Genomic DNA, 24020 nt, shown 5'->3' on the forward strand with positions numbered 1-24020 from the left:
TGTTCATAAGCCGACCCCCTTCTCTGATGCTTCCCTTTTTTACTAAAAAAAATTGGGCTTATGAATGAATATATACGGTACTTATTAAACACAGGTTAGATTTTACTGAGAGCCATATAAAGATTTTGTATAAAATACAGAAATCAGTATATATTTGAAAAATATCCCTGCCTTTTATTTCAGGCAACTGCAGTGAAATACACTAAAACATATTGTACCCAAACCTGTGTTTTGGAGTACCACATCCATCTGATAGCAAATATTCCAGGAGAACAGTTATTCTTGCAGTGTTTTCCAATTGCATCTTTTCAAAAGGAGTTGTTCCTGTAATATTGTCAAGACCAACCAGTGGCGGGTAGGGGGAAGAAGGAGGAATCATCTGGAAAGAGAAGGATCTGAAAGGAGAGAGACTAAGAAAGAGGGTGGTGAATTTATAAGAGAAACAAGAAAAGGATGACCGAAGAGGTAAGTGTGGGGGCGCGGGGGAGACCAGGAAGTTGAGAGAAACGGAGAGGGAGGAAGGCAAGAAAAATGCGAAGAGCCAGTGAAAATACATGAAGACAACTAGCTGATTAGGCAAATGAGAGTGTGAAGAAATAACAGAAAAACAGAGGAAGTTAAGTAAAAGTAGAAATCCAGGATACAGAATAACCAGTCAGGGCCGGTTCTGGCTTTTTTGCCGCCCCAGGCAAAAAAGCCTCCCGCCGCCCCCAGCGGGGAGGGCGGTGAGCCCAGCCGTGGCCCCGCTCTCCCCGGCCGGCCAGAGCGCCAGGGGGAGGGCAGCGAGCCTGGCCGCGTCCCCGCTCTTCCCGGCCGGGGAGAGGGCGGCGAGCCTGGCCGGGGCCCCACTCTCCCTGACCGGCCGGAGCGCCGCTCCCCTCCAGGTGCCGCCCCAAGCACATGCTTGGTAGGCTGGTGCCTGGAGCCAGCCCTGTAACCAGTGAATAGAGGGTAGAATGGCACAAACTTCACTGACAGGGGAAAACAGTTTGCAAGAAACAAAAATGGGGGAAAAAGGTAGAGGAAAAGGAGACAGCCACAAGCACAACAAAATTTCTTTTAAAAAGCATGAGTGGGTGTTCCTTTTCAACAGCAAAAAAATTGTAATGTCTGTATTGCTGCTGTATTGGCAAAGGCTCTGATTCCTCTAAGAATCATTTGGGACAAATTGAGATCGTAGTTTTAACTCAAGTCCTGGAAATAAGTGAGAACAGTTTTAGGTTGTCTCCAATTTCATGATGTTTACAATATGCCAATTTTGTGCCTTTTTTTTCCAGCCCAAACTAGCAAACCCTTAATTGTGACTACTCAAACAAATAAGGGTTGCAGGATTGGGCTATAGGGTGTCAGACTTGGGGGATAAACACGCAACTGCTTCATTCTGTTAAATTGTGGCTTGGATTACCTACCTGTGCAAGGGAATAAAAAAATCTTCACAGGCTATACAGACCTGGGATCCAAGAGTCAGCAGGACTAAACACAGAACAACTGTGCAAGGGTGGTGGGGAATAGTCAGAGCATTGACCCCATCCCTTTATTTGCTGGCCAACACAGTTGAGACACTACTGGAGGGGGACAGGGCATAATTTTTGGCTGGCATAAGCAGTAAATTACTGTATTATGGAAAATGGGGTGGGGGGGGAAATGTGGCTACAGGAGAGGGTGTGCTGCCTCTTACTATAGGCTCTGTTCTTGTGACAAAGCTTAGCTCATTCAATTATCCTGTGAAGTGATAACAAAGTCATTAGGTTATTAACTAATAGGTCTTTCCCATCTCCTAACTTTTTAGTATTTTATGAAAATAAGAGTAAAATTCCACTGAAGAATTTTGTAAAAGAAAAATAGTTTTTTCTTAGTTACTTATGTGGGAGTCGGACAGCATTTAATGTATTGAAGGCAGTGAGAAAAAAATTGAGCATAAGGTACAGAGACATGTAGGTTGGCTTTGGATGAACACATTTGTGTGTGAAAATTGCACATCACCTCCAAGAAAATGGCTTTTTTCCCTGTGTACTGAAAGGTGTTGTAAACTTCTCATTGCAGCATGTGCACTTCTTTATGCACACGCGCACACACACATTGTAGTAATTCTAAACTAATTATTTAATGGGTTTTTCCTCCCCTTACTAAATATATATATATTTTTTAACTTAATTTTTATGCAGAAGAACTACAAGGAAATCTGCTGTAAAACTGTCAGTTCCTGCCTGGAAATAAGATGGCGTTAAAAACCAAGTTAAATGAGACCTTGTGACCTGTTCCAGTACTGAAGTAATGTAGATTCAGTGTAGGTACAATGTGAACTGTAATAGCGAATAGTCATGGCCCAACTAGAGTGGAAAAGCAAATAGGGGTTTAGGTAGTAACGCTTCCCTAGAAAAGATCAAAAATAAGTAAAGTCGGGTTACTTTGTCTTTAGCTTGTTTAAATTATTTCCGCCCTCTGTGGCCATAGCAAGTCCAAAAAGAAAAGTGAACACTACTCACATGTTTGCAGGATCAGATCCCAAGCCTGTGCACTGTAGAGAGAGAGTAGATAAGCATTTAAAAATAAACTAAGGTGGTATTTTCTAAACTTTGTTTTCCTCCCTGAAGCAAGATCCCTGCTGGCGTAAATTAGTGTAGCTCCATTTTCTTGAGTGAAGTGACACTGATTTTACATCAGCTGGGAATACAGAGTATTATTGGTTTTTAATTGGCATTACAGTGGTACCTAGGGCATGTAATCAGGAAGCGTGGCCCCATTGTGCCTTTCTGACATTGTCCCTACATGCTCATGCTATTCTTTTGCACTAATCCTTAGCAATTTTCCATGTTTCCACCTTTTATAGGATTCTTTTTTGATTTTCAGGTCATTAAAGAGCTCCTGATAGACACATTGGCTTCTTACTATTCTTCCTATTTCTCCTTCGTATCAGGATAGTTTGCTGTTATGCTTTTCATATTGTCTTCTTGAGAAACTGTCAGCTCTCCTGAACTCCTTTTTCCCTTAGCTTTTTTTCCCATGGGCCCTTACCTACTAGTTTTCTGAGTTTGTTGTGGTATGTCCATGCTGCAGCTGGAAGCAAGCCTCCTAAACCGGGTAGACAGACTTCTGGTAGCAAAGCTTGAGCTATCACGCTAAAAATAGCTGTATGGACGTTGCAGCACTGGCAGAGCTTCAGGCTTGCCACCTGAGCTCGGACCCAGGGGATAGGGTAAGCTTGAGCTCAAATGGCTGGCCCAGCCTCTTCTGGTGCCACAACATTCACACAGCTAGTTTTAGCATGCTAGCGCAAGCCCCACTAGCACAAATCTTGGAGACTCGCTCCCAGCTGCAGTGTAGACCTCCTTAATGTCTGTTTTTTAAAAAATCTGTTCTCCTTATTCTGCTGCTCTCATGCCTTCATTTGTGTAGAATTAAGAAATCTATCTTTTCATGATCACTTTCACCCAAATTGCTTTCAGCCTTCAGATTCCCAACCAATTCCTCCTTGTTAATTAGAATTGGGTCTAAAATGGCTGTCCCTCTGGTTACTTCCTCCACCTTCTGAAACAAGACGTTGTCCCCAATATCTTCAAAAAATTTATTGGACACTTTGTGTTTTGCTGTATTGCTTTTCCAACAGATATCGGGGTAGTTAAAGTCCCCCATTACCACCAGGTCTCTTGTTCTGGAAATTTGTTTGTTCTAGAAATGTCTCATCCACCTTCTCCTTCTGATATGGTTGTCTACAGTAGACCCCTACCATGATGTAACCCATGTTTTCCCAGGTTATCTTTACTCAGAGACTTTCCATTGGTCTGGCTCTCATTTCCTTCTGGATCTCAGAACAAGTCAGTACATTCTTGATGTACAGTGCAAGAGCGCCTCCCTTTTTTCCCTGCCTGTTTTTCCTGAATGAGCTATTCCCTCTATACCAGTATTCCAGTCATGAGATTTATCCCACCAAGTCTCTGTGATCCCAAGCAAGTCATAATTAAGGTTAAGATTTTATCATGATTATTTTTAGTAAAAGTCATGGATTGGTTGCGGGCTTGTGTACTGATACTTCCAGTTCTTCCTGGTTTTCTCCCCCATACTCCTCCACTTGTATACAGACATCTAAAATGTTGAGCACTCCAGAGTCCCCCAGTGTTTTCCCTTTTGTTGCTCCTATGACCCTATTGTAATTAGCTATTCCACTCCCCAACATTTAGCAGTCGGTTGAGATGTTTAGACCTACTGGCGGGCTTTTGTCACCGCCTCCCTTCAAACCTAGTTTGAAACCCTCCTCACCTAGGGTTGCCAGCCCTCCCAGTTTTGCCGGGAGTCTCCTGGAACCAGGCGCTATCTCCCAGAGGCTACTTCAGCCAAACCGGGAGATTTTAGGTGCTAACAGTCTGGCAGTGCAACAGGGCTAAGACAGGCTTTCTACCTGCCCTGCCTCCGCACTGCTCCTGGAAACAGCTGGCATGTCCCTGTGGCCCCTGGGGGTGGGCAGGAAGTCTCTGTGTGCTGCCCCCGCCCTGAGCACTGACTCCAAAATTCCCATGGGCCAGGAACCGCGGCTAATGGGAGCTGTGGGGGCAGTGCTTGTGTTTAGGGGCAGCACGTGGAGACCCCCTGCCTCCCCCAAAGGCCGCTGCCAGAAGGATGTGCTGGTTGCTTTTGGGAGCTGCCTGAGGTAAGCACCTCACCTCCTCCTGCACCCCAGCCCAGAGCCTGCACCCAAACTCCCTCCCAGAGCCCACACCACCTCCTGCACCCAAACCCCTGCCTCAGCCTGGTGAAAGTGAGTGAGGGTGGGGGAGAGCGAGTGATGGAGGGAGCGGCGATGGAGGGAGTGTAGAATGGGGCCTCAGAGATGAGGCGGAACAGGGGCGTGACCTCAGGACAAGGGTGTTTGGGTTTGTGTGATTAGATGGCAACTCTATCCTCACTGTTGCTACCATGGGTTAGTTATCTCACTGTTTATTTAAAACAAAACAAAAAACACAGAACCCCTCACCTTGTTGGCAGTGAAGACCTAGCCAAAGAGATCAATAATACCAATTCTCAGAGCCATATTTTATAGTTAAGACCTAACACACAAATGCCTGAACATCAAGAATCCAAGCACAATCCTTACAAAAGGGGCAGGATTTCCTCCCTGCACTGGAGTAACTGTTTTGGGTCCTGAGCCTTATTGAACAGCACCTTGTGAGACTCCTTCTCTTCTCCTAGCCCTGTTTTCTGATTCACGTGGCACCCGGTGGACCAACTGCTCACATACTAGTCATAAGCCTAGCTTTTCCTGATGATAGAGCTCAGCTGGGACTGCATCTTCTCATTGCCCAGATGTGAACACGTGCTCTGACATCTTCCTTGGGCCAACTTGAAACACATGTGCATGTTAGTGCTGAAATACATGGCCAATCAGATCTGTAAAAGAACTGTGATCTTGCAGAAGTGGGGGATGGTGCAATGAGATCTAGGTCTTGTTCACCCCGATTTGTAAAGGTGAGCAGCTTCCAGAAAGCTAACCCCAGGCAATATAGTAAAATAAACTAGAGAGAGCACTTTAAAAGTGATTGGTTCAGTGTGGGATGGTAGTGGAAGTACTATTTGTACTAATGCAGCTGTGTGCTAGTGCTGTTTGTGTACCCTAAGGCTGGACTGATGGATAGTATGGTAGCTAGTTTTGCTCAGACTAGAAGCTGGGTTCTCTCTTCAGATCCAACTCCAGAGGCACGAAGGGGCTGTAAGTGGCCAGTAAAGAATACACCCTCAGAAAGAAGGAAACTCTCTGCTGGTTATGTATGCCACCTCCGGGCCTTGCATCTGCCACCACTCCCAGACTCAGTGTAGGCTGCAGGGACAGAGTGAGGCTGACCTCTGATTTGCTACACCTATTCTCTACTGGTATAGGGTCCATTAAAGACTCTGTCAGTGGCCCAACTTAGAGATGTCTGGGAGCAGCTTCCATGAGACCTTCCCAGTGGTACCCAAACCCTAATGTAAGAGAATATGGTAGTGTGAAGTTATGGGAGTTCCTGCTGATTATCTGATTGGAGCAGCTGATCAGTTCTTGGGGCTTTTAAATCACTAAAAACTTTGAGTGGTAGGTCTGAAAAGTTTGTTTTAGAAATGAGGGCAAAGTGGGGTTTAGTAGGACCATTAATTCTCTACGGAACTCAGTCATGTGAATCTGCATGCTAATTGAATAGAAAGAGCTTTATATAGAACTGAATCAATTGCCAGTGAGTTGTCAGTAAATGTATCTCCTGAGCCCCATGCTATTGACAGGCTAATGAAGTATCTTCTGAGATACAGAGCCATTGGCAAATCTTTCTCTAATTTCCTTCTCTCCCCCCACACCATCTAGTATTTTTTTTAACACTAACTTTATGTTGCAAGTGCTGGGGGGTGGGGGGAGGGGCATGCTTCAGCTGCCAGTGGTAGCCAGCTGTTTGCCACCCAATGTGCATAGTGTGGACCATAGCAAACAGATCAGAATGTTCTTGTATGTTTCAGGGTACCAATCTCTCATGCTGAAAGTTAACGGAAACATTTTAGAGGAAACCCTAGATTCAGAGGCCCGTATATATCACTTCTGCAACATGTTCAAAAAATCCATGCAACTGGAGTCTTGCAATTCTTCAACTGGGACTGCAGCGATGCAGCTGAATCTCCATTGTTAGTTTTCCTACCTTCCTAGTTAGATGATGCAATGTAAGATATTGTTTCAAATCTATATTCCCTTTCCGCTCCCCCAAGATCAAAAGGCACCATTACATTGTTTTGTATTAATCTTTGACACTTTCAGAATACCCAGAGGAGTCTTATGATTGAATAAGCTAGTTCCTATCCTCTACGTTCCACATCTTCCCCCATTACCCGAGTATGCATAGTACCAACAATGTAGGATGTGAACGCTGCTTCCTTTAATGCCGATAAGATGCTCGGCAAGAGCAGACTGTGCTGATACACATTAGCCCACCTTGTACAGGAACTGCTTTGGTTAATGAATACAGTGAGTTTACTGGTGTATCACTGTTTCTGGTAATGACTATAAAAAGGGGATGCATTCTATCCATGTTTCAGATTTGCAGTCCACAGCACATTTAACTAAACCCTGGCTAGATGTCAATATATTACAATATTTTTTTAATGTTTTGTGGACTTTTATAGACAATATACCTGCCTGAGTTGTTAACACTAATTACAAAACAATTTATTATGAAATATGTATGTTAACTGTGAACAATCTAGAAAACACTATCTGTGCACTTCCTGAGCCATTTTATTCAGTAGTTTAAGTGAAATATAAATTCTCAGTGATTTCCAGGAAAATTATACTGAGATATTATCTCTGTAAAATGTTTTCTTTTTATATAATGTGCAGACTGCATTTTCTTCCTTCGAGTGTAGCGTTGCTCCTCCATTATATGCCAAGTCCTGAACTCACTGAAGTCAATGTCAGAACTTCTATTGATTTTATTGGAAGCAGAATCAAGCCTGTTGTTCACCATCACTGCATCTAAATGAAAGCTTGGGAAGGAGAGCCGCACATTGAGGATATTAGGCCTTGAAACCAGGTTGACAGAGACCAAGGAAGTCCGAAGTCTCAGATGGTGCCAGAGTTTTGTTCCACTGTAGTCTTCTCCATAACCATCCACAAAGAGTGAAGATTTTAAAATTGGGCAAGGTCTTTAATGTTAAATGAGCAAAGGTTTAACCAGTACTTGTTAGAGGGTGATCAGCATCTTGTTCTTATGGAGTGGGACATATTTAACAGTTCAGATCATCAATGGACCAAAGTCTTCTCAGCTGGCTTTCACCAGCTGTAATGGCTATGGGCTCATCTTGCCTGGTCATGCTCTTCATCTCCTCAAATTCATCTAGGACTATTGAAAATGAAATCGGGTGAAATGCTGCCAGCAAAGCCTCTTATTAATTATTTGTTATGATTTGTTAGCTCAAAGGGAGCACAGTCCTTTTCTCAAAATGCTTATGATCTATAAATATTGTATGTCTACTCGTGTTCTGATACTGTTCCCATTTGTGGCCAAGTTTGTTTTGAGAACCACGCTCTAAAGAAAAGGTGATGTAAACAGGAAAAGGTAAATATCAGAACAATGTGTTGTGCTATCTCAATAACTGGTGCAGTTTGCTGATTGCTCAATTACATTTTAACAGTATGATCTCAGTAATGAAGAGCTGACTAGTAAGTATAGTTTGGTACAATTCCCCAAGTGCTCTTGAAATATAACACAGCAAGAAAGTGTATAATGAAAAATAATGGAGAGGTAGCTGGGGGCTTACCTTATGATCTGTGTTCATTACAATAAATGACATTTTCACTGCAGTGTTACCATAAAGATTATTGGCTGCTGTGTAACGTGGGTCTCTCCTGAATAGAACAGCTTTGTCTGCATAGTGTTAGCCATGGAAAAAAACACTAAAGATCTGCTTAATTTATTAATAATTTTCCATATATTAATGGTGTACTGCTCTGGTCAAAATTATTGATAGGAAAATGGAGATGCGCTTCCCTTATAGCCAGTTGTTTCATGATCTAGTGGTAATCAGTATGTGTGTCACCATCTCTGATGCCCCACAACTCCAAATATGCATCTGGAAGGCCCATAGACTAGTAATTAGCTCTCCATGAGCAAGGAGTCATTGACCTCTGTCTTGCAGAATTGTAGGGTTTTCAGTGTGAGGAAATATGTGATGTGGGAAAAGTTTGAGTGAACAGGTTTGAATTTGAGATGAGAATTACCAAGGGACTAAAAACTGAATCTTAACAATACTTACTTTTATTTCAGTATATCTTAAAAAAAAAAAAAAAAAAAAAGCCTATTCCACAATCTAGGCACCATGCCATCAGTTAAGAATACATTTAAAAATTCCATCCAGCAGGCAGCACCCAGTTAGTAAACACCTCTCACCAATGCTCTTCCTCCACATAGCCCATAAACCCTAAAAGCAAACAAACAAAATCCCCACACTAATCTGCCTCACTCTCCCCAAGCACCTGCTCACAACGATGGGTTTCGCCATGTGTCCTGGAGATCAATGCACTTGGGCTGTTTTGGACCAATGGCATGGAGTTAAAGGGTCACTGCTGGGAACCTGACGAAAGGATTTCATGAGAGAGACAACAAAAGTCCATGTTTGCATTGCTAAAGCAGCCTCGTTGGAAAAAAATCAATCCAAAATGGAAACCCTCCAGTTTCCCCACTCTTCCTTCTTCCATAGAACTGGAGTATGGGGGGGGGGGGGAAATGGTTGCCTTTCTGAAAGATGAGCTTTAGCTAGACACAAGTTGTTGGGCTTAATTAGGGGCAACTGGGTGAAATGTATTGTCCTGTGATATGAATGGGATCAGAGTAGATGATCTCTTAGTCCCTTCTGGCCTTAAACTCTATGAATCTATGCAGTGTTCACCTCTGCTACCAAGGTCACAGGCAAAGTGGGATCCCTAATTCCACCCACTAACATGGAACCCCTTAGTTGCAGTTAGATGATCCTGGTAGAAGCACTTATAGCATTAGACACACGTTCCCCTGGAGGGAGCAGTTTGAAGCAGCTCGGCAGAGATGGGGCTCATGGCTAGTAAAACCAGTATGCGTTCTAGGAAGCCTATATAAACCTGCACTACCCTGACCTTTGCTTGCATACAGCTATTCATTCCAAATACATGAATTAGTCGGGCCACTACCTTCTACATAAGAATGGGCATACTGGGTCAGACCAAAGGTTAATCTAGCCCACTATCCTGTCTTCCAACAGTGACCAATGCCAGGTAACCCAGAGGGAATGAACAGAACAGATAATCATCAAGTGATCCATCTCCTGTCGCCCTTTCCCAGCTTCTGACAAACAGAGGCTACGGACACCATCCCTGCCCATCCTGGCCAATAGCCATTAAGGGACCTATCCTCCATGAACTTATCTAGTTCTGTTTAGAACCCTGTTCTAGCAGCATGGCTGCACTCTTCTGTGGATTTGAGGGCTTTTCTGCTTCATTTTGTTCCCTTGCATACTCCTTAGTGAAGAAAAGGAGCTAGGGATCACTCAGAAGTAGTAGTATCCAAACCATGGCCCAGAAGTGGCCAGAAGAGGGATTACATAGGAGCAACTATGGCAACTTTATGGTACCCAAAGTTTCTTTTCTTCCAGTAGCATAGCTGTCCCAACACCAAGGATTGTGAGTTTTCCCTCTTCTACAAGCAATGAGATCCACCAGCCCCACCATATAGCATCACGACCACAGTTTAATTCCAGGAGATTTTATTTTTTGTAAAAAATTGTGTTCATATAGTAGAAAATCCCTGGAGTTCCTGGTCTCTTCTTTGTATCAGTAAACTCATTGTAGTTAGAGGGAAAGAAATGCATAACTGCTTTCCATAGAATAACTTAAAGAAAACCACTCAGTTAGTACTTAGCCATTTTACCAAAAACTATATGAAGAACCTTGAAATCAGTTGCTGAAACATTAAAAAATATATATATATAATTATTGGTTTTAAATTGAAAGGGCTTAACATGAACAGCAGCATTAATGTAAGGGGGGGGTTAAAGAAGACTGTTTTTTACTAGGTCAGGGAAGGTCTGAATATGTTTTATGTATTTTTGCTCATTGTTTGTCCAGGGTTAGTTTGAGAGCAGGCAGGTGTTTCTGATCTCAAGTCAGTGGCCCAGACTATAGTCCCAACCACATAAATCAGTGCAGGGTGCAGCTTTATATACTGCATGCTCAGACAGTAAAAGGCACACACAAAACACAGGTGTGATGCTACAGATCACTTTGAGTAAACAAAACACACACTAGAGCGGTCACAAGCACTGTTTCCTGTAGATGCATTTTGCTCCACGGCCTACACTGCCTCTTGCTAGAATAGCTGACCCCTCTGGCTCCGCCCATTCTTGTTCATTGATTAGAGGATGCCACTTGTGCAAAAGGACATCTCAGCCCCTTCAGGCCTGTAGAGTTTGGGGGTGAAACCTGTATCTGGTGCCTAAACCCTTCTCCTAATCAAATGTGGATGGAAAAATACATTTTAAGCTGTGGAAGGGGGGCATCTTTTAAGATTCCCACTGACATCAATGCATATTCTCAGGAGTAAGGGCTTAGAGAAAAACCTCATTGAGTTTCTCCATTACTTGAATATTCTAAAATGAATGCAAGCATTCTACTAGGGAAGAGAGCGAGAGATGGAAGGGGTGGAGGACATAAATGATATGTACCCATAGTAAGATATTCACAGATTGGGAGACTGTCACTTGCCCCATGCAAAGACAGAATGAGATGTAAGATGTTCCTTACTCCACTGCTTGGGCAGGCTGCTTCACCAGCTTATACATGGACGGCAGAGTAGGCTTCACACGGCCTCTACTCCCTCTTCTTTCTATGCAGAGCAGGATGGTGGCTGGCCAGCAGATGCACTGTCTCAGACTGAGAAGTACCCTGGTGTTGGCCAGTAGCAGATTGCTTCCCTCATGAAGCATGGGGCGAACCAGGGAGTGAGTTATGATTCTGAATATCACAATTCTTTTCTTGGGCTATTGCAGTTACCTGCCACTCCTCACTTGGAGATAGGAGCAATGTCTCTGTCTAGCCCATTGTTGCACATGTCTAAAGGATCTAAGCAAAATTTCCTATACAAATATTCCATGCTTTGAGAAAGATCTAAGATCCTGGGCCCAGTAATCAGGATTGCATAAGCAGCCCCTTGTGCCAGAATGGGATAGTCAATGGGACTTGGTATGAGCAATGAGGGCCACCATTGTGGATCCACTTGCAAACGTAGGGCCTAAATGAGTAATATTTTCTAATTATGATTCATGCTTGTTCAAAATTGAGCTAGTTTGGGTCAGGCTACCTTACGTGGAGAAGGATAACCCTCTGCCCACAACCCCTTCTGGCATCCTTTTGACTATTCTGGATTTGTTGGGGGACATCTTGTCAGTGTCAGAGACTTTCTAAATGAAATCTTAATTTAGGTTTCTGCTCACAGAACAGGAAGAGGAGCATTTTTTAAGTTTATAAGTGCATCCTGCTTCTTCATTTGATTGTTTTATAGAGATCCCCTTCATTCTTCTATTTTGCTGTACACACTGGCCAAGATTTTCAAGTGACTCCATTTTTGGGTGCCCAACCCAATACACCTTAGAGGCCCGATTTTTTTAAAGCATGGGTGCTCAGCAGTTTCAGAAAATGTCAGTGTGTGCTGAGCACCCATCTGCTGCAATTCAGGCCTCTTTAACACACAGAATCACTATTCATTTTTGCAACTGTTGGTGTGTTTCTTTTTCTTTAAAGGGATTTTGTATAAGCTTCCAACAGTGCTCCTCTGTCAAGGTGCCCATCTAAGGTATAGAATTGAAAAAGGTGTTATACTCAGAGGGTATTAAAAGATGGCTTTTTTATTATAAAAGAATTGCAAAGCATCCTCTTGGAATTCTTTAACAAAAACGTTTAACATTGATTAACACAGAAAGATCAACTCGAGGAACTGTGGATAAAATCAGTCTTTCCCGAAGCTGCTGTTTCCAATTTACTTAAAATCACAGTCAGATTAAACATCACAAGCCAGTAAAAGTTTCCTTCCCTATCTTACTAATGACAGCTTATTAACTTACCGACGGTTATGGTGGATTCTCCATCACTGGAAAATTTTAGATCCAATTTGGCTCATTTTCTAAAATATATGCTGTAGTTCAACCATAACTATTGAACTTGAAGCAGAAATTAATTCAGGAAAGTCCAATGGTCTGAGTTGGCAGGAGGTCAGACTAGAGCAGGGGTAGGCAACCTATGGCACGTGTGCCGAAGGCGGCACGCGAGCTGATTTTCAGTGGCACTCACACTGCTCGGGTCTTGGCCACTGGCCCAGAGGGCTCTGCATTTTAATTTAATTTTAAATGAAGCTTCTTGAAACATTTTAAAAACCTTATTTACTTTACATACAACAATAGTTTAGTTATATATTATAGACTTATAGAAAGAGATCTTCTAAAAACGTTAAAATGTATTACTCGCACGTGAATCCTTAAAGTAGAGTGAATAAATGAAGACTCGGCACACCATTTCTAAAAGGTTGCCGACCTCTGGACTAGAGGATCACAATGGTCCCTTCTGGCCTTAAAGTGTATTATTAAAAAGTAACATTTTAGAAACCTAGTTTACTCTTCTTTTTATTTACTTTGTGTCTTCTGGTTTAGCTTGGACTGTGTAAATAGGCTAGTTGGTTTCACTTTTGTTTGTAGTCTAGAGTCAGAGGAATCTTGCCCACCTCAAAACCCAAATGAGACCCAACATTTTATAGAACCCTAATCAGTGTGTGTGAAATATGCCCGGCCATGTGATGGCCTCATCATAAGCCAGGTGGAGAGCCCGCCGTCAAAATACAGTAACTCCTCGCTTAACGGTGTAGTTATGTTCCTGAAAAATGCGACTTTAAGCGAAATGATGTTAAGTGAATCCAATTTCCCCATAAGAATTAATGTAAATAGGGAGGGTTAGGTTCCAGGGAAATTTTTTTCACCAGACAAAAAACTATATGTTATATAGATATACACACAGTATACGTTTTAAACAAACAGTTGAACACTGTTCACAGATATGATGATTGTGAACCTTGGTTGAGGTGGTGAAGTTAGAGGGTGGAAGAGGGTGGGATATTTCCCAGGGAATACCTTACTGCTAAATGATAAATTAGCACTTGGCTGAGCCCTCAAGGGTTAACACGTTGTTAATGTAGCCTCTCATCAAGGCAGCACCAACAGGAGGCAGGGGAGATAGCATAGCAGACAGAGACAGACACACACCTTGTGTGTGGGGGAGAGAGAGAGATGCACACTGCCCCTTTAAGTAAGCTGGCCCACTCTTAAGTGCATTGTCTTTTTAAGAGGATCAGGAAGTTGCGACAGCAGCTGCTGCCCCAAGCGCTCTCTCTATCTCTCTCTGTCCATGTCCCCTCCCTGCTCTATATGGAGAAGGGGTAAGCGGGTTGCAGGAGCAGGTGGGAGGGGGACACCCTGACAGCCTCCCCCTTCCCCCTGCACAGCAAGCAGGAGTCTCTGGGAGCAGCTCCAAGGTAGAGGGCAGGAGCAGCACATGGCAGTGGGGGGAGGGACAACTGAACTGCTAATTGATAGCCTGCTGGGTGGCTGCAACACAGGGAACTTAAGGGAGCGGGGTGCTGATGGGGGGGCTGTCGGTCCACCCTGGTTACAAGCCCCCACCAGCTAGCTGCAACAGGCTGCTCTTCCTGCAAGCAGTGGACAAAGCAGGCGGCTGCCAAACAACATCAGAAGGGAGCACAACTTTAAACGAGCATGTTCCCGAATTGATCAGCAGTGTAACCACGTTAACCAGGACAGCTTTAAGTGAGGAGTTACTGTAAGCCAGTGGGCACTCGGCAAGGATGTGCGACATAGACTGAAGTTGACCTCAGCTGCTTTGCGGGTCATTAGAAAAGCCCCATTTAAAGAGAGAGATTGGCTGCACAGTTGTCTGTCCTGCTCGAAACCGGTACAGGGATGACCACAGGTGACTTGCAAATCAAATCCTGGTGGACAGATGGTTGAGTTAGTGACAAGAAAGTGATTAATGACTGACCACTCATCGCACCAAGCAGATTCCACTGTCATGTCCTGTAGGGGCATAAATGACCATAAAGGTCGTCTAGAAGACAGATGAGCTGGCAGGTGGTTGAAGGGGCCTGCGTACAAAAGCAGGTCGCTGTTCTCATGGCTCTTAGCCAGCAGCATGACAGAGACCTTCTCACGGCAAATACAGGGTCGTGCTAAGTTACTAAGTATTGGTAGCCATGGCAACAGAGTTGCCTGTAAAGCCCCAGTAGCAATACTCCTAGCTTTGTTAAGCTCTACAGTAACCAGCCTCATGTGAGATGAGCGACAACAGACAAGAACACAGTACTCTGCTGTTGAATAGCAAGGGCTGATGTTCTAAGTATCCAGGTGCTCCACCCCAGATCGAACCAGTCAATTTTCTGAGCACGTTGTTTCAAGCGCTGACTTTGGCTGCCATCTTCCCTCAAGCGGTTGCAGTATATTAATGACCTATCCAATGTCCCATTGCAGTAAAGTGGGTTTAGAGCATGCTGCATGCATTGGCTGTTGAGGAAAACTTTAAACTCGTGGCTTGCATTATGCAGATGAAATGCACTAGAAACCGTCTTGGAAAAGCTCAGCTGTGGGCGCCATCGACTACAGTAGTCTGCCATGAGCTTCATATCATCATTCAAGACCTAGTCAATTTCTGAGGACTGAGCTAGGAAGCTGCAGCAGATGTCCGCATAGATTAACTTGTGGGAGAATGTAGCTGGCAGGTCAGTGATGTGCACATTGAAGAGTATCAGTGAAAGAACTGAGCCTTGAGGAAGACCATTGATCTGACACTTCCAAGAGCTACAGCAGTTGCCCATGTGTACTCTAAACCGCATATAGAACCATGGTTTGACAGCTCCCCACTATAGGCAATCTACCTGTTCCTTACTTGACAACCAAGCCACTGCCCGAAGGTGCAGGACAATGCATCTGCTACTACCACTAGCAGTTGAGGTTGCAGGATACCTGCGTGCCATCACTGGTGCTGCGGTGAAGTACAGCTGCCAGGAGAGGGAGACACATGGAGCAGCTACCTAAGGTGTTGGGAAATGGGAAAGAGTGATGGAGTAGAAAGACAGATGGATTTGGAGAAGGGAAGCGTATGGAATTGATGGACGTGTTTTGGTGGGAAAATTATTTTATCCAGGAAACATCATGTGTATCTGACTGAGATGAAACATCTTTGTGGGAGCCCTTTGTTATAATGTTGGCAGCACTTCATTGTTGCTTAGTGATATTAGCCAACCAATCTCAAAGCAGAAACACCACCACAAGACTTGTTTAACCAGCACAGCCTGCGCTTTGATTATGCGCAGTGAACTGTTCTCTAACAAGCTGCATACCAAGAATTATTTGCTGAAGAAATTCACAAATAATTTCAAATAATGAATACATCTGATAATTCTGCCATCTGTTCTCAGAGCATTTGCAAACACAGGGGTGAACTAAATTAATTGAATAAGTGAATCTTTTTTAATTATTTGAACTTCCCTACTTAGAACACAGGAAATGCAGTTCACTTTGGAATGTGTGAAGAAACCAGATTTTCATATTACTTGTTCGTTTATTGTTAATTTAACAGTCACCTAATTAATAAACGTAACAGTTATTGGTAAATTAACAAATTTTAAGACATTTTCAAAGTAGTTAAAAATTCCGTCTTTCACACACTGCAAAGGTGAACTGCATTCTCTGGATTTGTCTCCTTCCCAGTACAAGGGCTACCTTGAGGTAGCATTGGCAATGTAGCAGCTCCCATAGAGGGAAACGCCAGCCCCATTTGCAGCATGGAGATCCTGAAACAGTGACAGGCAGGGCTAAAACCTGCTTGGGGGCTGGGGGAGAGAAATGTTGTTGTGTGTTCTTTTGAAGTAAATATTTAGCTACAGTATCTAAGATATTAATTATAATAATCATTGCATACAAACTAGAGAAGCTAGCAGTGTATTTACAACAAGCAGCAGCATTCTGAATCGTTCATGTTTTTCTCACCTTTTACGATACGGTACCTGATGATAGTATTTCACCCAGGATTGTGTGTGACTGTGCATGTTCATAGCACTCTACATAAAAAAAACCCTATAGTTCCTTCACCACACAGTGACAAAGCAATGCATTTTCCCATGGCTATATTTTGGAATCTTTGGAAATGCTTAGGGCCCCAAATCTTTTACCTGAATGTGCTGTCCTCTAATGCCACATGTTTTTAGCCTTTAAAAAAACAATCTGCAATGAACACAGATCTACACATATTGTTTGGGGAGAGGGAGGGGAAAGTCAGACTCTGACCCTTACTCTGAAATCAACTGAGACTGGTCTCAAACTATTTAGATATTTCCTTTGTATGTTTAATACATTTTTGCTATGATTGTGCTTGTTCTTGTTCCCCTCTCTGCCTTTAGATGTAGCTTTTTAGTTATTGAGGGAGGTAACGTAGACTAGAAAGGGCGTGGGGGAAATTATTTTGATGGTGATTTTAAAAAAAATTTTTACAGTATTTTCCAACTTTGAATTTTAAACAGTAATTATTTTTTAAAGTTACAGATGTTAATAAGAGTCAGTGTTTTCACACTACATGCCTGTTAGTGCCTTTTAATTCATGCCTGTTAGTTAATGCTGTAAATTGCAACATTTGGCAATTTGTAGTTTAATTTAGAAGGATCACCTACTTTCTTAAATGCTTAAGTAATGTAGCAAGCTGCAGTTATTGATTCTCTCTGAATTTATTACAAGAAAGCTGTATTTGCTCTTTCCTCTTGGGAATGCACCTCCTGAACTGCATGCTTGCTCGTGACAGCTTAGACCCCTGATACATAACCAAAGACCTCGCCTAATATCCTTGCAACTGCTTAGGGAATTTTTATTAAGTAAAGGCATCATTAAAGAGGACAGAATGATGAAGTTTAATGAGAATCTTTCTCACATGATATTGTTAGTTTTGCTGTAGCAGCTACAGTGCTCTTATTTGTTACTTCCAGTTGGGCAGATAGGAAATGCAGTGGGGTTTTGTGATATTTGTATATGTGGAAACAGTTGTGTTCACCAGAGATTGTTAAAATGTTTATTATATATATTACCTATATATAACAATTGCTGCATGGGCTAATTACAGATGTCTGAAGTGTGTATTTGCAATCCAAATTTCATGCTTTAGTTTTAGCTTGTTGACAGAGATTTGGATGTAGAATTCCTCATAGAAATACAACATCCATGTAAACATATGATGTTACAGATTACCAGATGTAAAGCTGTGTGCCAGATTACTGATCAATTCCCATAGACAGTGGGCACCTTTAAACTCAACATTCCAAACTCTGGGTACTCACAGTATCATTATAATAGGTACCAAATCACTGCATGGATTGATTAAATGGAGCCCAGATCCATTCTAACCAAATGGAGTTTCATTTTCTTTTAATCCATATAGGTAGGCCCTCTGAATAGCCCAGTTCAGTAGCTTTGAGTGGGGAGCCATGAGTGACTTCTGGTGGTATTCCTTAAACCCACTGAAAATTATGAACATCTGGGACCCAGTTCTGTCTTCACTGACTCCAGTGGAGTTTCCCTAGTATACGAGAAGGCAAAATTGTGTCCCAAATGTATTGTTAGGTTGAGGTGTACGTGTACCCATTTATTCTTTTTGCATGTTGTTGTTGTTACACCAGGGATATGGGCCTCCTTGTATTGGGTATTGTACAAACGCAGAAAAGAGACAATCCCTACCCTGGAGAGTTGCTACAATCTGAAGATGTCTGATCCTGGTTCTCCCTGTGCATAGAGGATTAGTTAGTTTGATAGTTTTCAAGGAGTATATCTTGAGCTGCGATAGCAATGTGCAACTGAAACTTACTTGAAACTTCTCCAAGGAACCCACCAACTGAGTGGGTTCTGCGAAGGAAGCTTTAGGTTCACACAAGAAAGGGCACAAGGAATGTCTTATGAAAGGGAAAGCTTACAAGTTAAGATAAGGTACTACTACTAATTTAATACTCCCACACATAGCGGAAGGGAGAAGAAAGATGTTACAACTGAATTAAGTTTTTCTGTTTTCGTGACAAACGATCAAAAAGAATGTTGCCCAGTTAGACCTTTGACAAAATTCCATTGTTTATACTAACACTGTCAGAATCCAGCCTCTCCGTAGCAGAAACATGCATGAAGCGCACACACACACACACACACCCTTACCTCAGGGGAACCCCCACTAATCCACATTCTGCCAATCTGCAAACTTCAAAATTTGTGCCAAAAAGGCAGTCTTTCCCCCACTTCTCAGCAGCTAGTTTATAGCCCACAAGCTGTACTACAAGACATTTCATAGTGTTATGAGATATTGTCATGTATATTAAATGACACTACAATTGTTAGTTCTCAAAAGAGAGAAAATGCATTTCGTGATAAACAATATGAATAATATATGTTCATTTACTTCTGATTTGCCAAATGCATTAATTTGCGGTGTCTCCCCCCAGGACCGGCTCCAGGCACCAGCTGAGCAAGCTGGTGCTTGGGGCGGCAGATTGTTGGAGGCGGCATTCCGCCCAATCCTAGGGCGGCACGGCCGCTTTTTTGTTTGTTTGTTTGTTTTTTGTTTTTTGTTCTTGTTCCACTCCGGCCGCCCTGTAGGGGGCGGCGGCGCGGAGAACCAGGGCAGTCCTCTTCCTTCCCTCCCCGCCGACCAGAGCGGAGCCCTCGCGGCAGGAGGTGGTGCAGTGGGAGGGGCCGCGTGGCAGCACCCCTGCTGTAGCCCTGGCCGCCCCCTTTTCTCTCTCTCTCCTGCCCGCTCTCCCACCCCCCTCCCCCAGCCAATCCCCCTGCACCTGCACTCCGGCTGCGCCGCCCTTTTTTTTGTTTGTTTGTTTGTTTGGGGCGGCCAAAAAGCCAGAACCGGCCCTGTCTCCCCCAGTTATTAGTGAGTTTCTTCTGTGCAACATGCCAGAAACCAGTTCAGATACTTAACAAAAAGTGTATACAGATTCCTAACACTACAGCCTTCCCACTATACAAGAAAAAGGAAAAAAGTGAAATAACTCCAGCAGTGCCATTCAGAAAAGAAAAATACACATCAGACGTTCCCAAAGCACAGAAAATGTGGACTCCAGTATCCACCCCCGCAAAAATCCACATGCAACACTTGAAAATACCATCCTGATTTCCCCTCCAGAAACCCCGCCTGGGAAACGCATGGAAAACTTACTTCAGCAGTCTCCCAGCTTTCCTCTCCCTTCTCCAAGCCCTAAGAGTCCTCCTTCCTCTTCTTCTGACCCCACAGCTCTAAAGCCCCCTTCCCCCCAACCTTGAGCCAATGTCAGTTGATGGAAGAAGCTGTGAGGGCAGGATAGGGTGAAGAGAAAGCTGTGCAGTGATGCTCCTAGACCCCTGTATCCCCTTCTGCTTCTTAGTGCCTATAGTGAGAAAAGCACTTTCTGGTTGTTTTGGGGCTCAGATCCAGGGATTCTGTTTAAATTCAACCCTGCGAGGGCCCAGTGTTGAGTTTCTCAATATTCAGATTGTATGCTCTTTGGGTTTGTACAGCACCTAGCGCAGTTGGGCCCCTTTCTTGGTTAGTCCTTAGACACTACTATAATAAATGGGATTAAAAGTAATGTATGAAAAATGTTCATATTCCACTCCAAGGTCATGTTAAAATTTCTTTAGCGTCAGAAATCAAGCTTAAATAATAAAACAGTATATAGCTATAAACATAGTATATAGTATAACATAGTATATGTGTTTGCAGATTTGAGCATGTATTTCCATTTATCAGCTGGTAACTTTCAACATCATAAAATTGTTGTTAATGTGCTTCAGATGATCAGCTCCATGTAGCCACAAAAGAGTCAGCTCTTTCATTTTTATCTTGGAGTGTCTCCTGACAAGAGTATCTCCTTCCATTCAAATTTCAGTTCACACACAGCACTGGATAGCTTAAGATTAAAAGTAAAACAAGTTTCTTAACAAAAGGAGATAGTATTTTAAGTGAGTTCAAGTATGAGGGATAAAATTAGAAATGGTTACAAGCAAATAAAAGTGAATATCACTTTCTAGAGATCAAGACTTAACAAAACTACAGTCTTGCTTCAAGGTAAGATTTTTACCATACTACCTTCCAGCAAGAAGCTGGCCACCCTCTGGTCAGAAGCTCCCACAAAGTCCAACGTGCTCGGTTCCTTTGTCGTCTTAGGTGAAAGACAACTTGGGATTCTTTGCCTCTCTCTTTTATGGTCCAGTGAACCTTTGAAGTGGATGCTTCTGAAGGCAAGCCCCAAAGTAAAGTTAATTCAAGCTGTGAGGAAGTAAGACATGGAGACTGCTGGTAAAAGAAATTCCATGCTGCTTTATTTCCCCCAGTGGTGTTTGCTGAAATGCAAATGAGCTGCTGTTTGACATGTGATTGTGAATTGACTCTGACACCTAGCTGGAGGTGTCAGCCTGTCCTTTGACTGGGAGAAACCAGTTTACCCACTCCGCAGACTCGTCTAGTAAACGCAGTTCAGTTCCACATTTTCTTCATATTTTTATGATTCCTCAGGCATTTACCATGCATACACCACACAAGAATATTAATGATCAGTGTGGTGTTAGTTTTCTAGTGATACCTTCCATGATACGTATCAGATACACTGTATGACATTAATGAATTGAGGGTACATTTTACTGGTCAGGCCAGCTGAAACTCTCTAACATTACCAGTGAACATCTTGCAATAGGATGCTCTTAGCTTCATTCTGGGAATATGTGACCCTATCGCTTACCATAGTGCCATTCATTCTGTTCATGGGAAATGTCACTGAAGGTAACTTTGAGTTAAGGAGCACGTTAATTTCAAAAAGTTAGTGTCAAACTTGGTTGGGATAGCCACTGAGACAGCAGAGTGATACTGAGGTATTATTCGGGGACACCTTTCAGAGGGATTTCAGTAGTGTCATCGTTCCATGTGTTTGTACAACTAGATGGGTCGTGTCTAAACTACAAACTTAATTACTGTGGTGGCTGTTGTGCACACTACCCTCCTTCTGTCGCTCCCTCACAAGGAGCACTTCCACCAACTGAAAAGGGGCAGTGGGGGGGGGGAGCTGAGCGCCAGGTCTCAGTCCCCCACATCTGAAAGTACAACTGCCCCCCTGGCACTTCCCACCTTCCCACTCCCAGAGAGCTGCACCTGAAGTCCGGCCAGCTGCCGTGCTTCAGGCGGGAAGCGGGATCCTGGGGGTATGGGGGCAGCAAGGCTCCCAGCAGGGAGCCTAGGTGGCAGCCCGGCTTGGAGCAGAGACCCAGCAGCAGCTCAGGTGGGGAGCCAGGAGCTGACTTTCTTGTCAATTTCACGGCTCCAGTGGAGACATGAAATTGACAAGAATGACAGCCAATGTAAGGAACACAGTATTTATAGAGAGGTTGCATGACCATAACTACATCGACATAAGCCCTACGCCTCTCATGGAGGTGGAGTTATGTCAGTGTAGTAGGGCACTTACATCGGCAGGAGCAAGGCTGTAGTGTAGATACTGACATATTTAGGTTGATATAAGCTGCCTTATGTCAACTTAACTCTGTAGTGTGACCAAGCCTTAGAGAAAGCAAAGCTCAGGATACTTTCCCCTCTAGACACACTGACATCCCTTCAGAAAATGTCTCTAAAAAGCAGTTTGTGTCAATAAGGGAAGTTAAATTTGAGCTGTAGTTATTTTGAGTAGGCTTTCAATGAAGTTTAATCAGGATTATTCATAAATTATCTGTTAATTATCTGATGTTTAGTTAAATCTTCTCTGACATTTAGTCTATTTAGCTTTGCTGTGAATGCTAGCCATCTTAATTGTTGGATACTTTGTCAACATTTAATCAGTGGTACTTATTAATGTGGCATTGATGTGTTGGTAGCTATCCCACTACTATCAATCATGTGTGAACAGACAGAGAAGACTCTGACACCATTGCTCTCTGTCACATTATCAAGCCCTTGGGTTTTCTGGTTAGGTGTGATGCTCACTGTGCCGTAAATGGGTACTCTATCTCTCCAGTTCAACCCAATTTTTGTCACTGTTAACTTAAATACACATACTCTGAGCCTTTATTCCATAACTGTGCTATATAAAGGTTGCCGTTTTCTGAAGGCAAAACTGATTTTTGCCTTTACAGTTTTTAAACTCCGTTTTTCCTAGTGCCAACCTCCTGATGAGTCAGAGAAAACTAATGTTTTCACCTGTACTGCAGCTTAAAGTCTAATATGAATTTCAAGCATATACAGATAAAATAAACTAATGACCCTCTGCTTTCTTGAGCTTCAGTAACTAAATGCATTGTGTAATGTGCAGTTGGTTGAAAGCCCATATGTTATGATGGTATCACAAATGTTTTTGTCTCATTTCTTTGCAGTCTCTATGGCAGACACATGCAGGCAAACCCCGAACCTCCAAAGAAGAACAATGATAAGTCAAAGAAGATCAGTCGTAAACCTCTGGCAGCAAAGAACAAATAAGTCACTGGCATGTGCCAGCGTTTTTAAGGCTTTTTTTCTTCTTTTTTTCCTGCATGTGCCTAAAATATTTCTAAATGTTTACTGAAGAAATGCTGTTACTCATTTTATAAGAAAGCAAAGACTCTCTTCAATCAACACCAATCTGCCAAATGCACTGCTTTTAAGACCTTGCTTAAGGAATACAATATTATACATTCTCCTAATTACTACTAAAACCATGTTGCCAATTCGTATATCACTGTCAGACACCATTTTTAACTTTTATATTTATATGTATATGAAAAACAATATGAAATATTTTCTGTTCACATATATCACATGTCCTGTTATGCTTTATTATAAGTTTTCCTGCACAAGTACATAAATTAGTTATACATCATATAATATTACAAGTGATTTTAATAAAATCTTTATTTGTATTGTGTTGCATTCTTCAGTAGAATTTAAAAAAATAAGGTAATATTCTTGGGAAATATACATAGCCTAGTTTCCTGTTACTTATTTTCATTTTTAGTTGTACTATGGCATTTTGTCTGTGATACAAGTTAGTTAAAATGTAAAGCCTTCTGTCTAAGAAGTGATATATTTTAATCAGTTTCACTTTTTTCTCATATTGGTGTGTCACACTTTTTTCCACTGAAGATTGTTTTTAAATTGGGGAGAGGGGAGACAAAAAAACATTATCTCTATGAAGGGCTGCCAGCTGCCAAACACTATATTTGGAAGAAAACATTCTCATTTGAAGAAATTGTTGTTTCTGCCAGCGGTTAGTTTAAATACATTTTTTGGAGTTTTCTCTTCAAAAAATAGGTGATTTTTTTTTTTTTAAATCTCAGCGTTGAAATTGCTTGGATTGAAGGACTGTTGTAAATAGCTTTTGAATATGTCAGAGGAGTTACATTTACCTGTGCAAAACCTGCACCACACCCAAGACCAGAAGCTGCAGTTGTGCAGTGATTAA

General features: G+C 42.6%; 1 protein-coding gene across 2 annotated transcripts in view; it reads left to right on the forward strand.

Annotated features, from left to right (window-relative positions):
• The window catches only part of RSU1 (Ras suppressor protein 1), a 187738-nt gene extending 164502 nt beyond the window's left edge, over nucleotides 1-23236 (forward strand). For both annotated transcript variants that reach the window (XM_034760354.1, XM_034760355.1), the window contains one exon: nucleotides 22957-23236. In XM_034760354.1, the coding sequence (XP_034616245.1) occupies nucleotides 22957-23059 (103 nt within the window). In that variant the 3' untranslated portion in view covers nucleotides 23060-23236. The remainder of the gene's footprint in view (nucleotides 1-22956) is intronic.
• Nucleotides 23237-24020: the final 784 nt, after the last annotated feature.

This window comes from Trachemys scripta, chromosome 2 (assembly GCF_013100865.1).
Source record: "Trachemys scripta elegans isolate TJP31775 chromosome 2, CAS_Tse_1.0, whole genome shotgun sequence".
NCBI lineage: Eukaryota > Metazoa > Chordata > Testudines > Emydidae > Trachemys > Trachemys scripta.